General features: G+C 50.5%; 4 protein-coding genes and 1 pseudogene across 4 annotated transcripts; 3 read left to right on the top strand and 2 right to left on the bottom strand.

Moving 5' to 3' along the window:
* Positions 1-34: 34 nt before the first annotated feature.
* On the bottom strand, positions 35-3,659 carry SAPIO_CDS1444 (uncharacterized protein; the record flags this gene model as incomplete). Its single annotated transcript, XM_016784716.1, has 4 exons — positions 35-298; positions 507-540; positions 1,504-1,625; positions 1,677-3,659. 4 exons carry the CDS (start codon positions 3,657-3,659, stop codon positions 35-37), a joined length of 2,403 nt encoding a protein of 800 aa, XP_016645473.1.
* Positions 3,660-6,280: 2,621 nt separating this feature from the next.
* Positions 6,281-7,025, top strand: SAPIO_CDS1443 (uncharacterized protein; the record flags this gene model as incomplete). Its single annotated transcript, XM_016784715.1, has 2 exons — positions 6,281-6,334; positions 6,405-7,025. 2 exons carry the CDS (start codon positions 6,281-6,283, stop codon positions 7,023-7,025), a joined length of 675 nt encoding a protein of 224 aa, XP_016645472.1.
* A 1,660-nt stretch (positions 7,026-8,685) lies between these two features.
* Positions 8,686-10,072, top strand: SAPIO_CDS1442 (Uncharacterized protein; the record flags this gene model as incomplete). Its single annotated transcript, XM_016784714.1, has 4 exons — positions 8,686-9,007; positions 9,073-9,199; positions 9,256-9,719; positions 9,771-10,072. 4 exons carry the CDS (start codon positions 8,686-8,688, stop codon positions 10,070-10,072), a joined length of 1,215 nt encoding a protein of 404 aa, XP_016645471.1.
* An 849-nt stretch (positions 10,073-10,921) lies between these two features.
* Positions 10,922-12,643, top strand: SAPIO_CDS1441 (uncharacterized protein; the record flags this gene model as incomplete). The annotated part of the gene is made up of 5 exons (XM_016784713.1): positions 10,922-11,044; positions 11,098-11,197; positions 11,347-11,673; positions 11,731-12,244; positions 12,304-12,643. 5 exons carry the CDS (start codon positions 10,922-10,924, stop codon positions 12,641-12,643), a joined length of 1,404 nt encoding a protein of 467 aa, XP_016645470.1.
* Positions 12,644-13,182: 539 nt separating this feature from the next.
* On the bottom strand, positions 13,183-13,956 carry SAPIO_CDS1440 (annotated as a pseudogene; the record flags this gene model as incomplete).
* Between the last annotated feature and the right edge of the window lie 245 nt (positions 13,957-14,201).

The following is a 14,201-nucleotide window of genomic DNA, read 5'->3' as shown; positions in this document are numbered from 1 at the left end:
ATTCTCATGGAGCCTACTATGATACTACCCTCAATCATTTAAAGAACACGATGAGACCGGCGCGTGAGAGGCCCCTGTTCGTGAGGAATAGGAGCCTTTGGATATAATCCTCGGCAAACATGAGGTAGGACGTGAATTGGTTCGAACGTGCGGCGAAAAAGGAGAAGACTTTGTAGATGAAGAACGCCATCAGGAGCTCGGCGCACCTGAAGATGATGGATTTGACGGCATTGTGGAGAACCGGGATCGTGGAAACCGTAAAGCCGGATTTCGAGTAAATCATCACGGCGGTCTCGTGCTGTCCTGAAGGTGAAGACTATTCTCGGCCGCGAACTGAGATAAGTTGGAGAAAGTCTTCGACCTTCCTTTTCAGCGAGATTTTCATCAAGGTGCAGTCTAGTCTCTTCTCTTCTCCTTTATTTCACCTCCCGACCGCAGCCTTGCGGGCATTTCAGCGGCAGGGGCGGCTCGTCAATGCAAACTATCGATTTATGCATAATTAGTACTGCTCTCTTGACCACAATAAGCTCGCGCCACGTCCTAAAAAGGTTAGCCAGCTGAAAGCTTGGGGAATGCGATGCATTCGCGTTTTCCCGATTCAGACAGCTTTGCGAGCGTAATCGGGCAGAGAGTGGATAATTTCAAGCATCTCCTCTTTCAAGTAGAATAATTCGAGACGACCATCGATAAACTTACCATTCCTTAATTAAACTACTTGCTAGGAAGACCGTGTCTCTACTTTTTATTTTTTTTATCAACAATTTAAAACCGAACTTAGATAAAACAGAAACTAATCGAGGAATTATGATAATGACAAGTCTAATGTTGGCAAAACTATCTTCACTCATAGATTTTTCACGATCTTAAGACAAGAATTACGTACGTTAATTACGCTTTTAATTGAGAGATAGCTATTAAAGGACAAGTCCTCATATTCCTGTCGATGCGGCGACGGACGGGACGATAGGGTGGTCAAGGAACAAGAGTTTCTTTTTTTTTTTTTTTTTTTTTTTTTTTTTTTCCTTTTCTTTTCTTTTTTTTCCAATTATTGGTAGGTAGTAGCGTTTATAAGACTATATAGAACTTAACATGGATGTGCTAAATCCAACCTCGATGGCTCCCTGCGGGATTGCCTCTCTGCCTTACTTTATTAACGCCAACCTGCTCAAGACGATACCTTTGAACCGTTCTAATACCTACAAAGTTGTCCGGTGCTCTGGACATTTGCGTGGTATGGACTGGCCTTGCGACTCATAGAAGAATTTCGAAACTGAAAAGACATGTCGCGGTCCGGTGGCCACGCATGTTAGTGTCTCAGACGACCTCGACAACTGTGCCCAACACTTCCTACACCAATAATACCCCGGAAACTCATCCGACTTTCGTGCCGTGGACGCCTGCACAATCTGACTGCAGAGCTTGTTCGAGCAACACACCAACATGTTCCCCCGTCCACCGGTCACCACCCACCCTTCGCGAAAAGTAAACGATGGGAACATTGACTTATCGCTTCGAAGACCTAATTTCCGACAGATGCTGTTGCATTTATGTGTAGCGAAGAAGGCCATAATGCCACTCTCGCCGGCGTTGGTCTCGCTCAAGCCGAACTGGCGCGGATCACGCGTCTGAATAGAAGCGTCAGTAAGGACGCGGCCCACTCCTTGTAAATCGCTCACAAGGAAATTGCCTCGCGACCTCTCAAACGTGAAGTGTGAAAATGCCTGAGCCGCCATGTTGATCTTGTCGCCTGGGAGATCGGCTACGAATCCAAAATTTGACGAATATTTGATGTAATTGCCTTTGATGAAGGGTTCCAGCGACATCAACTTGCCGCTACTACCTGGACCTTTGGGCTTCAAGCAAGCGGCGATGACGAAATCGAGAGAGTACTCCAACTTTAGCAGAGCGTTGAATTCGAATGCAAACGCCTTGCATAGTGCCTGGCAACGCATGTCCTCGACCAGATGCGCGAGTTTCTTCTTGCCGCCGTCTTTGAAGGTCTTGACGACGAGCTTGTTTGTGGAAGCTTCGGTCCGGGCGTATGACGCGAAGCGTATTGCACCTTGATCAAACGGCCGAGACCGCATATGGATGGTGAGATTCGTTGTGGTGATCTTGATGTTCTCGTCGTCCTTCATCATGTCATCGAGGTAGACGCGGCCGTCAATCACGACATCCGGGAAATAAGCCTCCACAACCAGTGTCTGGTCCAGCCAACCTTCCTCATCCCATCGTGGGGGGGTAGTCTCCAGCCGAACACTGCTAGGGCCAAAGAGTCTTGGAATCAGCGCCCTAGATGTCGAAAGTGCAGCGAGGTGTGTACCGACGATGCTGGCCGAGGTTGTGACACTTTGGAGAACCAATCCCTTTAGATCATGAAGCGAAATGCCGAGTTCCAGTTCTTGAAACTGCACGGCTGTCGCGGTGGTTGTGTTCCTAGAAGCCTCCGTAGTGCCGCTCGGTCGGCCGTAGAATACGTTCGACGGGTGTAACTTGCAATAGGCCCCGCCCGAAGCAGCGGCGTACACCTGGAAGAAGGCGTGCGCCATACGATCCGTGAACTTGTGGATACGGAGCAGAGTGTAGTGGATGTTGAACTTGATCATCTGCTTAATCAGCTTTTCGTAAGTGAGGCGATGCGGCTCGCTCCCGGGATTCGGGTAGTCGTCCTCGCCTTCCTCTAGGTCGTTCAGGTCACGGCCGTGCGGTGGCGCATCGGCGATGTGAATGATAACCCGCGTCTGGCTTTGCCAATTCGCCTTGAGAGCCTGTTGGATCCCTCCTAGGACGTCCTCGGGAGTATCCCCACCTCCGGTCGCCTCCAGCCCGCTAAGGAACCGGCGCATTTCGTTAGTATCCCGGGTGAAATCGAGAAACTCGATGTTTGGATCGTCTTCGTGGTCCCTGTATCCCACAATCGCGACGCGCAAATCGGCGACGTCCATGAAGGCAGTTTTGATGGAGGTTACAATACTCTTGATCTGGTCCTTGGCGGCTTTGATATGTGACAGCATGGAAGACGTGGTGTCCATGAGAAAGAGAACATCGGTAGAATATGCTTTTTTGAACAATTCGGTCCCGGAACCGGAACGTACCGACGCTGCTTTCTTCGCCTTCAGAGCTTCGTACTTGAGCTCAAGTACACGTTTTTCGGCTACGAGCTCACTCGGCCCGAGATCCGCCTCGCGTCTGAGGTCGGCGGCCACGCGCTCAGCTTCGCGCTTTTCCACTAGTGCCTGCTCGTACTTCATACGCATCATGGTGGACGTGGTGGTGGGCGGTGGCGAAGATGGGGCCTGCACAATTTGATACTCCGCTTCTGTGACGTAGCTGGGAGGGAGGGAAGGGAGTGCATCTCCCGCTTCGATTCTCTCCATCGTTCTAGGGGGCGATTTGGATAACCGAGTAGTGGATGAAGATGCCCTAGGGTCTCCGCGGGAAAACGAAGCACGGAACATGGCTTTCGCGCGAGACCGGAGGCTGTCTCTTGAGGGTTGGGACGACGTGATCGAAGATTGTGGGGTGTGTGAAGATTCTCCGATATCTCCGCTGGCGAGTGAAGCTCGGAGCATGGCATTTGCACGAGAGTGGAGGTCTTCTGGAGCGAACTGAGATCGGGCAACAGAAGCTGCCGCCGGAAGTAGAGGATTGCCAGACATTTTGATGTGTGTCAGAAAAAAGAAAGAAGAAATGCAATTCTGGTTTTCTATGGATCTCAAGGCATGTGTTATTTGAGCCGTTGGTGGGCTATCCTCTCCGCTTCGTGAAAGTGGGCCTGGCAGTCTGATGGATGATATACTGGTGCCAGAAGAGAGCAGGCTTTGGGAGGTAATGATCCTTGAATATGCAGTCGGGTATCACCACGTCCCAAGGCTCGCCCGGGGCTGCATGGCGAACAAGAGCCCCCACCGTCTCGTGCCATCTCGTCCCACCTTGGCCATTGATGCGTGTTCTGTGTTGCTTCATTCGATGAACGGTCTTCAATCAGATCGGTACGGGATGTCAGCCCGCAGGGATGTAAGTTTAGAATATACAGCACATCACACCTCCATCACCTTTCTTTATATGTTATTGGTCCCCAATCTCACAGCCTGGTCCCCCCTGTCGCTCGACCCGAAGGCAGTGTTGCCTAATCTGCATGTCCAGCACATCTCCCCCAATACTTTAGACTGCAGCGACATCTTATTGTGTGGCCGTACACTTCTCACACCAATTCTCTCTCTCCTACCTTTGATGCAAAATGAGACTAGGCTAAACAGAGGTATGGACCATGGTAAGGAGACTAAAATAGGAACTGAGTGAATTAATATATTGACCGGGGCCAGACACGAGGTTGGAAGTGGAATTTTTCCAGTGCCACAAAAGGCGCAGTATTTCTCCACGCTCTCGCCCTGCTTAATGGTTGAGGTCGGGTCAACCTCGATTCGAGATACGAATCTGCCTTACAGTCTATCATTAATTAGCCCAGGAAAAAGTTCATATATTACATTGACGCTTTCATCCAGAGCGACTTCGAGGAGGAGGTCTCTCTATACTTCGGAATGCCGATTTTGGCCGGTTATCGCTCCCTGTCGGCTCGTTAAGTGCCCACGTTGCTTGAAGCTCAATGAAGTCATGTTCCACCGCTTCGTAGCACTACGACTTTGCCTCATCGTAGGCGTTTGTGAGACAAGGGGATAGAATAGATTTATTTCTAAGAGTTAGGGATAACGAAGGTTTGAGGCCACACCTCCAGACTCGCCTTGGCCGATGGAAACTGTGGACAACTCCCAAGTAGATGATAATTCAATAACCACGCACTCATGTTCCATGGGAGTGGCATTTAGTTCATCGGGAAACTTATCGACTCGAATCCTGCTCACAGCTTTCACGTCAACTCTATTGACCGCCTTCTTTGGTGGGATACCGCTGATATTTATACGCCGAACGTTGTGTCCTCAACCAGGGAGGGATAGTTATATTTGAACGAACTAAATAGAACAAGGAATATCGACGAATGTTTACGTGTGTTTCAGAAGAAGTGCTACGGCGCAATACATCCGCATCTAAGCTACTGGCATCATCTACCAATTACATTTGATATGGACGACCAGACGTCCATCGCAGACTCACGGTTTGCGTATTTGCGCCTCTTTGATACTAATCAATCTTTGATACTAATCAATCTAGGGCCTCAGAACGGGTTTTTATTGACTATTTGGCTTACAGAGCCGAATCTTCGACATTCCCTTTCGTAGCCTCCCGCCCAATGATGCATTCGGCACCTAGAGACAGGCAGTGAGGCCATCCAGCTCTAGCAAAATAAGAGTGCTCCGAGGTAGAAACAAGGTATGGAGAGGAAGGTCTTCTTGGCCTCGGGTGCGCTGATATTCATTCTTGGTACGAGTGAGAACTTCTGGACGCCGATATCCGTTGGCAGCAACGCTAAACATCCATACGATTCGGAAGTAAGTAGCATCTATAATATCACATCACCGTGACGCAACTGACCTTTTCCTTCGCCGTCGCCGAACCACCCTCTTTCACAAAGTGCTCTAAAGGATTACACGAGAAGGGATGTTCTAAAACACGGCTGAAGCTAAAGCGATGGACACAAGCGATCCCCAGAGTCTCCTCGGATATGTCCTCGGGACCGGGTACCTAGTGTTGACTGCCTGCATCCCGGTCAAGGTAGTATGGATCAACCGCTATTCATTCAAGCTCTTTTATTCTCGCTCTTTGACGCCGGGCCCTCTTGAGCCTCGATCCTTGCAAGAAAAGGATTTTTTGGTGTAAATGTGTAGATTAAATGCTTTGTTGGTCATGATGCTGGAATGTATCAGTAAGGGAAGGACCGACCTACATTGCCAAGAAGCATATCCTTCCTTTCTCTATTCTGGGGATCTGATGATCAAAACACCAAAATGGAAGTAGCCAACCTGCCAATTGTTTGCTCTAGTGATTATATATCTGCTTGTGCTTCTACTACTTTGTTGTTGTGTGGTTCCTTCCCTCCATCTCCTTGCATGATGCTCTAAGTAAATCACTACTCAGAAGAGAAGGAAGAGACAGGGAAGAGTAGTTGGCCTGTTCCTTCCTTCTATTTCTCACGTCGATCTTCTGAATCACCTCTCTCCCTTCCTAAGTATAAGTACACCCACATCTCTCGTCTTTCATTCACTCTTCTCCTCAACATCATCCAAGTCTTTCAAGTTGCCAGCCATCCCTTGTCCTCCTGCACAAGTACTTATCAATCCATCAATTCTTCCAACAAACTCATCACCACAACAACTCAGCCATCATGCATGCTCGTCTCCTCACGGCTATTAGCAGTATTTTTGCCCTCTCTGCCCAGGTATCCCACACCCCTCATCCTTGCCATTTCATCCTCACCTAAGATCCAGTACTAAACTACCCCTCAAAAGGGCGTACTTGCGGCCAAGCTTCCTCAGGCCACCTTCACCGTGGACGTCGAGGAGCCCGTCGCAACTTTCACGTCTGCCGAGGACGAGTATGCGGCTCGCGGCTTTGCCGTCGTCCAGGCCAGCTTCAGCGGACCCTGGGGCATCAACGGCGAGACCTTGACCCTCAACGGCACGATCGAAGAGGTCGTCGCCCAGGTCGAGGCCATCAACCCCAACTTTGATTGGAATGCCGGCGTCCAGGTCAACCGAGGCAACGGCTTCCGGGATCGCGTTGTCGCTAGGAAGGACTGCAACGTCCCCAACGGCCGGGCCTCTCGTACTCCCATCCTCGACGGAGTCAAGTACCTCTACACGAAGCCTAAGGACCACGCTCGCCTCCAGGTCAGGACTTGCTCTCGCGTTAGCTGTTCATACAACGCTGCCATTTACATGTGCTGGGACCCGGTCCCTGGTGCTCCGGATGTTTACGAGCAGCCTTGGAGCTACGTGGCTGACTACGCCGAGGGCATCGCGACGGACTGGTGTCCCGTCGAGTATAGAAAGAACAAGGGATATTGGGTTGGCGGCAAGGCTTGGGATCCCGTTGGTCTTGGTGTTGACGTTCGCCTTGATAAGTGCTGATTATTTTCTCCCTTCTTTTTTTTTCGTTTTTCTTTTTTCTTTTTTTTTTTTCCCTCGAGGTTGATGTTATCACCGTTGACTGATGGAGGCATGGGGAGAAGGAACAATTGTGAAGTCTGCAAGAGCAGGAACCATTTCCAACCCCAGTATACTAGAAGGAGCTACGGAAGGTTGATTGGTAGTTAGCCTGTCTCGGAATAAAGTCTATTAAAATCCACTTATCCTGCTGTGTTGGTATGCTCAATGACAATGACGATGAACGCCCTCTCCCATTGAGCTTGTGATTTGATTTGGAGGTTAACATGGCTTTCCCTAGTTGGAAACATACTGGCATCTATTGTATTTACTCAGCTTACAGTTGGCAACATGACTTGATCGAACTGCGCCTCGTGAGCTTTATGAATCCGAACGGAACCATAGCTGGGAATGAGAAGGCGCAACGAGCCACGCTCGCTGCAGTCCCCTCGCCACACCACAAATGTTGGAAATGGCACATCCATTCGACTTGGGTATGCGCTCGATCTGGATTTTGCCTCCTTGTTCAGGAATAATACACTTCCTTTTATGCAGCTCACGTCTTAGCCCGGAATTGCAAGGCGAGGCATTCCACCATAACTGGATTGTCCAAGCCGACAGGGCCTCTTAGCGTAACCAGCAGAATCTAAAGACACGCCCAGGTGATAACCGTCGCGACGATAGCTTCGTCATCAGTTCGGTCATCAATTAGGTTAGGGGCAGCTAGCTTCCTAACCAACATTATTCCCCATCATTTCTCTATCAATCGCTTCGACAATATCTTCGGCGCCGGTATACTGTTTCAACCAACAACCGCTCATCACCTCCCCACCAGCCAGGTCATCTACACAGGGATACCGCTGTTGACGGAAGAGCTTGACGACGTTTTTGTCATAACCAAGCATCTCTTCAAAGGTGAAGCGGCCGGTTGACGACCTATATGGCCACAATCCCGTCATTATCGTGTAAAACATTGACCCAAGGCTAAATATATCAACTGCAGAGGAGACAGGGCTGTGCTGAGTGGGGTCGTAAAAAGGGCTGTCTGGGAGATGCTGTCCATCCACATTCAGGTCATCGCGCTGTGCCCCTCCGAAATCACAGAGCAGCAGGGCTAGACTGCCAGGGTTTGTTTCATGCAAGAGGAAATTCTCAGGTTGAAGATCTGCATGCACAACTTCATGGCTGTGGATATATGCAATCGCCTCAGCTGCCTGACTACACCACTTCTTGCGTGTATACCAAAGCCCCCTGCCCATGAAGACCGGCTGGTGCGGTGCAACCAATCTGCCATCCCCTTACAATACTTGACCCGAAGTCACGCGGGGCTTACGTGTCTGTCCAGCATCCGGGGTCGGCTTTCGGCCCCGAAAGCGGACTCGGACACCGGATTCGGGATTAGGCGAAAATGCCGTCGAGACTTTCCATCCTCCGTAAACCAACCTTGTTATATAACCAACCACGAATGGATGCTCGAAAGCCCGAGATCGTCTTTTCTACTTTTCTCTCTTCAAGTCAGATCGTCGGTTTCAATTATTACCCTTCCACGGGGAAATAGACACTTTCATTTCATACTGTCGGACACATCCTCCCAAAACTCCTCTATTCTTCTTCTGACAATTAAGAATTTCGCCACTATTTCGTCATGGCTTCCCCTCTTGCAGACACTCTGGATACACTCTCCCAGAAGCTGGCCAACGCCGCTGAGGGTATCCGATCCGGCAATCTATCTCTCGAGACTGACATCTTCCAGCGGATGGACCTGATCAAAGCCGGCACAGACCTGATCGATGCAGCCAGCGTGCCCAAGGACAAGCTTTTACTGTGGCTTCCACAGTTTGCCCACATCACTGCTGTTCGCCTGTTCATCAAATGGAAGGCGTTTGAGAAAATCCCCGCCGAAGATGGCGCGGCGATTTCATATACCGAATTGGCTGCAAAATTAGATGCCGACGTGTCGTTGATCAGTAAGATACTGAAGCTCAAATTCTCTCCTCTCATGCAGAATTTGGCTTACCAGATTTTCTTTTAGCTCGTTTGGGGCGGGCACTCGTTGCAAACGGCTCTCTCAAGCAGATCGGGAACGACTCTATCTCACACACCGAATTCTCCAAGATCCTTACTACGCCTAATCCCCTATGGGCCATGGTGCAACTAGGGTATGGTGGTCATCCCAAAGATAGCTATTCAGGGCCTTTTCACTCACAAGTGATAGATTCGACGATCAGCTAGCCGCCTACGTAGCCATGCCCAAATACTTCGACCGATTCGGCCTTGCAACAGAACCGAAGGACCGCCTGCAAACTATTCTGGCCTTTGCGGAAGATCGGCTTGGCTCCACTGTCTGGGAAATCAACCGCAGTTCCGAAGAACGCCTCAAAGTCTCCACTCTTGCTATGGCCGCAATCGAGGACTTTATGCCCCCTCTTGGAGTCTATGACCTCAGCTGGGCTGTGGAAGAGGTTAGCAAATCCGAGAGTAGGGCACTTGTTGTCGATGTCGGTGGTGGTAGGGGCCAGGCACTCAAGGGTATCTTGAAGGTGACTCCTGGGCTTCCACGACATCGGTGTGTGCTGGAGGACCTCCCTGAAGTGGTTGAGGCAAACAGAAAGGATGATTCCGAGCTTGCCGATGTGAAAATGGTCGGCATGGACTTTCATAAGGAGCAGCCTATCAAAGGTAAGTCCATAGGCCCTCCGGATCCGGAAGGATGCGGCTAACTCCTTCCAGGGGCCCTGGTTTACTATATGCGTCGCTGTCTGCATGATTATTCGGATGAGGAATGCGTGGGAATACTACAGCAGATTTCGGGTGCTATGGAATCTGATAGCAGATTGCTAATTGTTGAAACGCTGCTGGCCAACCCGCCAACATCCTTCCAGGCGGCAATGGACCTTATGATGATGACAATCTCTGGTAAGGAGAGGACTCTCGAAAATTGGAAGGATGTTACTGGGAGGGCTGGGCTCAAGATTACGAAAGTTTGCCAAATTCCTGGGGGCAGCGCTGTAATTGAGTGTGCCCTTGCTTGAATAGCGGAAGGTCAAGAAGCTACGCGACCTTTGCACAGTTTGCATCTTACTCTCCAGCAGCCCTTCCATGTTCGCCGTTGGCGAGGAGCAATTGTCACGAAGCCGAGTTAGGGAAAATTGTTCATATTATATTTAAGCTCTACGATAGTCCTTCTCGACCCCTCCTATATGTAGAGATATGTAGAACACTTTAGAGGCGAGCGGGATCCGAGGATGAGTATTGTATCCAATTATCCTCGGCACTCATTTCATCATTAAAACAAGAACCGGCACCGGGAAGCCTGGCAAAGTCCGATCCACCCAGTGAAGAATCTGAGCTTCACTTAGCCTGAATCTAGAACCACGGAAATTGTTTCTCGCAGCCGACCAATCCCTGCTCCTTTTGCTACCGCGTCTCCAGGCTCGAGGATATAGCAGTCAGCTTTATTACTCCAGCCATCGGGGTTCTTCCCTCCGTTTACCCACGGCGACCTACTTTGCCTAACCCCGCAAAGGTTGAAGTATTCTGGGATCGATATTCCGGCAAGTCCAATGAGGCCAATGGATACGAATTCCCAATTGAACCGCCAATCCCCGCACGGGAGTGCGTAGAAGATATAATGAGGCGATGGGGAAACGCCGTTGGATGCTTAAAAGGGACCTTGGAGTCCGGGCGGCGGAGAATTGATGGTCACACTTGCCCAGTTGCAGGCTATCCCGACTCAACGGCTTCCAGTCTCTGCCCCACTCTTTTGCAGTGTTCACGCTGCTGCTCTCCCGCTCTCTTTGGAGGTTTGTTTCATAGTGAAGAACTGATCAATTTGAACACTCGCTTCATTCTTTCAAGGCCTTGAGAAGATAATTCTTACAATGGTCTCTTACAAGCTTCAATTCCTCGTCTGGGCGACAGCCTTTGCCGGAGCTCTCGCGGAGGACTTTGAGCCGGGCGAGGACGGCAAGTTCACGATTTCCAGTGACGGGCTTGTTGCGAAGGTGCGTACGTGAGGTTCTATGTGAAGAGGCGATACCTAACGAAAAGAACATAGTTCATTCCTTACGGCGCTACCCTGACCAACTTGTTCGTCAAGGACAAGAATGACGAGGATGTTGATGTCGTACTCGGCTATGACGATCTCTCGCGGTACCGTATGCAAAATTCCACTAGCACCTAGCATGGCGGGTGTCAGGCTGTACCATTCCCATGGCTCAGTATTGTCATTCGATTTCACGTTCAGTAGCATTTGAAGACGTTTGCAAAGAATTCCCTGGGAATTAACACTCAATTCCTTGTGCAGCTGACGACCCCGGCCACCCGGTCTACAATGCTATTCCTGGCCGCTATGCCAACCGCATCGGCCATGGCGAGTTCACCCTCGACGACGAGACCTACGAGACGGAACAGAATGACGGCAACAACACCCTCCACAGCGGAACCAACAACTGGTCTTTCCGAGACTGGAACGTGACGGCGGTTTCCGATGACTCCATCACTTTCTCTATCTACGATGCCGAGGGCGAGTCCAAGGGATTCCCCGGCGATGTGTATGCCAACGTCACGTACAGCGTTGCTGGTAGCACTTGGAAGATCTCCATCGAGGCTACGGCACCTACCAAGAGAACTCGTTCGTTTGCCAGCCTCTGGTTACAATTATTTGGAACTTACTGACGTTTTGAACTAGCACTCCTGCTTACGCAGCACACGTACTTCAACCTTGATGCCTATAAGAATCCCGAAACCGATCTCATTTGGGACCACGTTCTGTACCTGCCCTACTCGGCGCGTTACCTCGAGGCTGACCAAGGAGCCCTCCCTACCGGCAAGATCCTCACCGCCGAGCCCGGCTCCATCAACGACTTCGCCAGCGCCGCTTCTCTCCCCTTCGGCCACCACAAGGATGACCCCGCCTTCAAGGGTAACTGTGGCGCCGATGGAGCCTGCGAAGGCTATAACGGATACTGGCTCATCGAAGATGCCCCCGAGGATGCAGTCGTCGCCACCCTTGCTAGCGCCTTCTCCGGCATTAAGGCAGAGCTCAAGACTGACCAGCCAGGTGTTGTCATTTACTCCTGCTCGTGGATGGGTGGTGATCAAGAGTTGAAGAATAGCACCCAGGGCATCGAGGGGAGGACCAAGGTGGAAAAGAGCTCTTGCGTTGCCATCGAGGCCCAGGATTACCCTGATGGTATCAACCAGTGAGTAATGTCTCCTTTTGCATCCGGAAGTAGTGAGTTGACTGCTAATGATTTCGTAGCCCTGAGTGGGATAGACTTGATGCCCAGATCACGGGCCCTGACGAGCTTTACACTTGGGAGAGCTCGTGGACTTTCGGCCTGCTAGGGGACGACTCGGCTGGCGAGGGCGAGGGCGAGGGCGAGAAAGACGCCTGTGAGGAGGAGGAGGAGGAGGAGGAGGAGGAGGAGGAACCTGTAAAGGAGGAGCCGCCTGCGGAAGAAGAGGAAGCTCCTGAGGAAGAAGCTCCTGAGGAAGAAGCCCCTGAGGAGGAGGCACCCGAGGAGGAAGCACGTGAGGAAGAGGCACCTGAAGAGGAAGCTCCTGAAGAGGAGGCGCCCGAGGAGGAAGAAGAGCCCTGAAGTCTGAACTATTAACTTGCTGATTGAAGGACCCATCTCCATTTCGTCTGTATATTTTTCCCCGAGGTGCGATTTCCCATTGCGAACAGCCTCCGTTCTTACTTTCATTTCAAATCGATATCATATCTTGAAGATTATTATGATGCATATCGTGTATTGTTTCATGGATAGTCGCCAAGAGATGTCAACTTTGATAGGGCAACCCAAGACCGTGAATTGGCAATATGAAAACATTTAATAAAATCGTGAGAGTTTACTATATAATCAGACTGATTTTTCCCGCGTTAACTCGTGCACAATGCCAACATATCTCGAATACTATAATCGATTTTCATGTCGTTTTTGGACCTGCTTTAAACTGGAGAATATCTGCAAGCAAGCTAGTCGAGAGGCGTCACTGTTTTGGGGCAGCCTTAGGCGCAGAGTCACAATAAGCCTCCTGGATAATCGAAAATTCGCGGAAGGTTTGGTTCGTCTGGCACCTCAAATATAGTCAAAACCTTTTGAAACAAGATCTTTTTGTACAAACGAATTGCCCTCTAAGCCTTCTCTCCCAAGCATATCAGATACGTAAACTTCATCATCTCCCCTTGCCCTTCGGTGGGTTCGCTATCCTTGAACTCCCCGGGATACTTCTCGACCATTTTGGTATGATCCCACGCCACCTCGACGCGCACGTTCTTGAAACCGACCTCCTCCATCAGTGCGGCCATCCACTCCCGCGGGACCCCATGACGTTCGACTCCCTCCATTTTCGACTCGGGATGGAACCGCCTTGCCTCGGGCCCAAAATCCTCAAAGTCGGTGAGAGCTATCACACCACCCTCCTTCAAGCAGCCCAACATTGTCGTCAAAACCGGTTTGAGATCCGCGATGTGATGCAAGACCAGATGCGACGTGATTAGGTCGTACTTGAGTCTCGGTCCATCGGGGTTGGCTTCGTCCGCCGGCGGAAGCCTCTTGTCCTCTGGGTCTTCGAGCAAAAGTGCTAGAGGGAGGATGTTTTGGGGGGCAGTCGGAGAGCTCAACTTTGACGAGAGGACGTCAATCATTCCCTTGGCCGCATCAACGGCCACCAATCGACGAGCAGCAGGGGCGACTTCGAAGCTAAGCAACCCAGTTCCGCAGCCGATTTCGAGGACGTTCGGCTTGTCCTTCTCCTGGCCGAATAGAGACGGTAAATATTGTTGAATAGCTTTCCAGGCCTCGAGGCTCATGGCGCGGACAAAAGGATTGTTGTCCCATGCGGCGGCCTCAGCATTAAAGCGCTCATTGCCGATACCGGTCTGTGCTTGCGTCGTTGAGTCCGACATGGCTTCGGCTTGAAGACTTTATTGCGAAGATTTGGGATAAAAGTGTCGTAAGTCTCTGACGTGTAGGCGAGGTACAAATGAGGTATTTGTTACTACTGTAGAGTTGAGGATGTGGCAACCTGCCCCCGACATGAATAATATTGGCTCCGGTTGAGCGGAGATGAGATGGGCTTCAACTTAGCTTCAACTCAAACTTGCTCGATCAGTTAGCTCGTCTTTAGTCTAATAAAGAGGGGATCAACTCA

Source organism: Scedosporium apiospermum (genome assembly GCF_000732125.1).
Source record: "Scedosporium apiospermum strain IHEM 14462 chromosome Unknown SEQ_SAPIO_0066, whole genome shotgun sequence".
Taxonomy (NCBI): domain Eukaryota; kingdom Fungi; phylum Ascomycota; class Sordariomycetes; order Microascales; family Microascaceae; genus Scedosporium; species Scedosporium apiospermum.
This window is presented reverse-complemented; position numbering and strand designations above follow the sequence as displayed.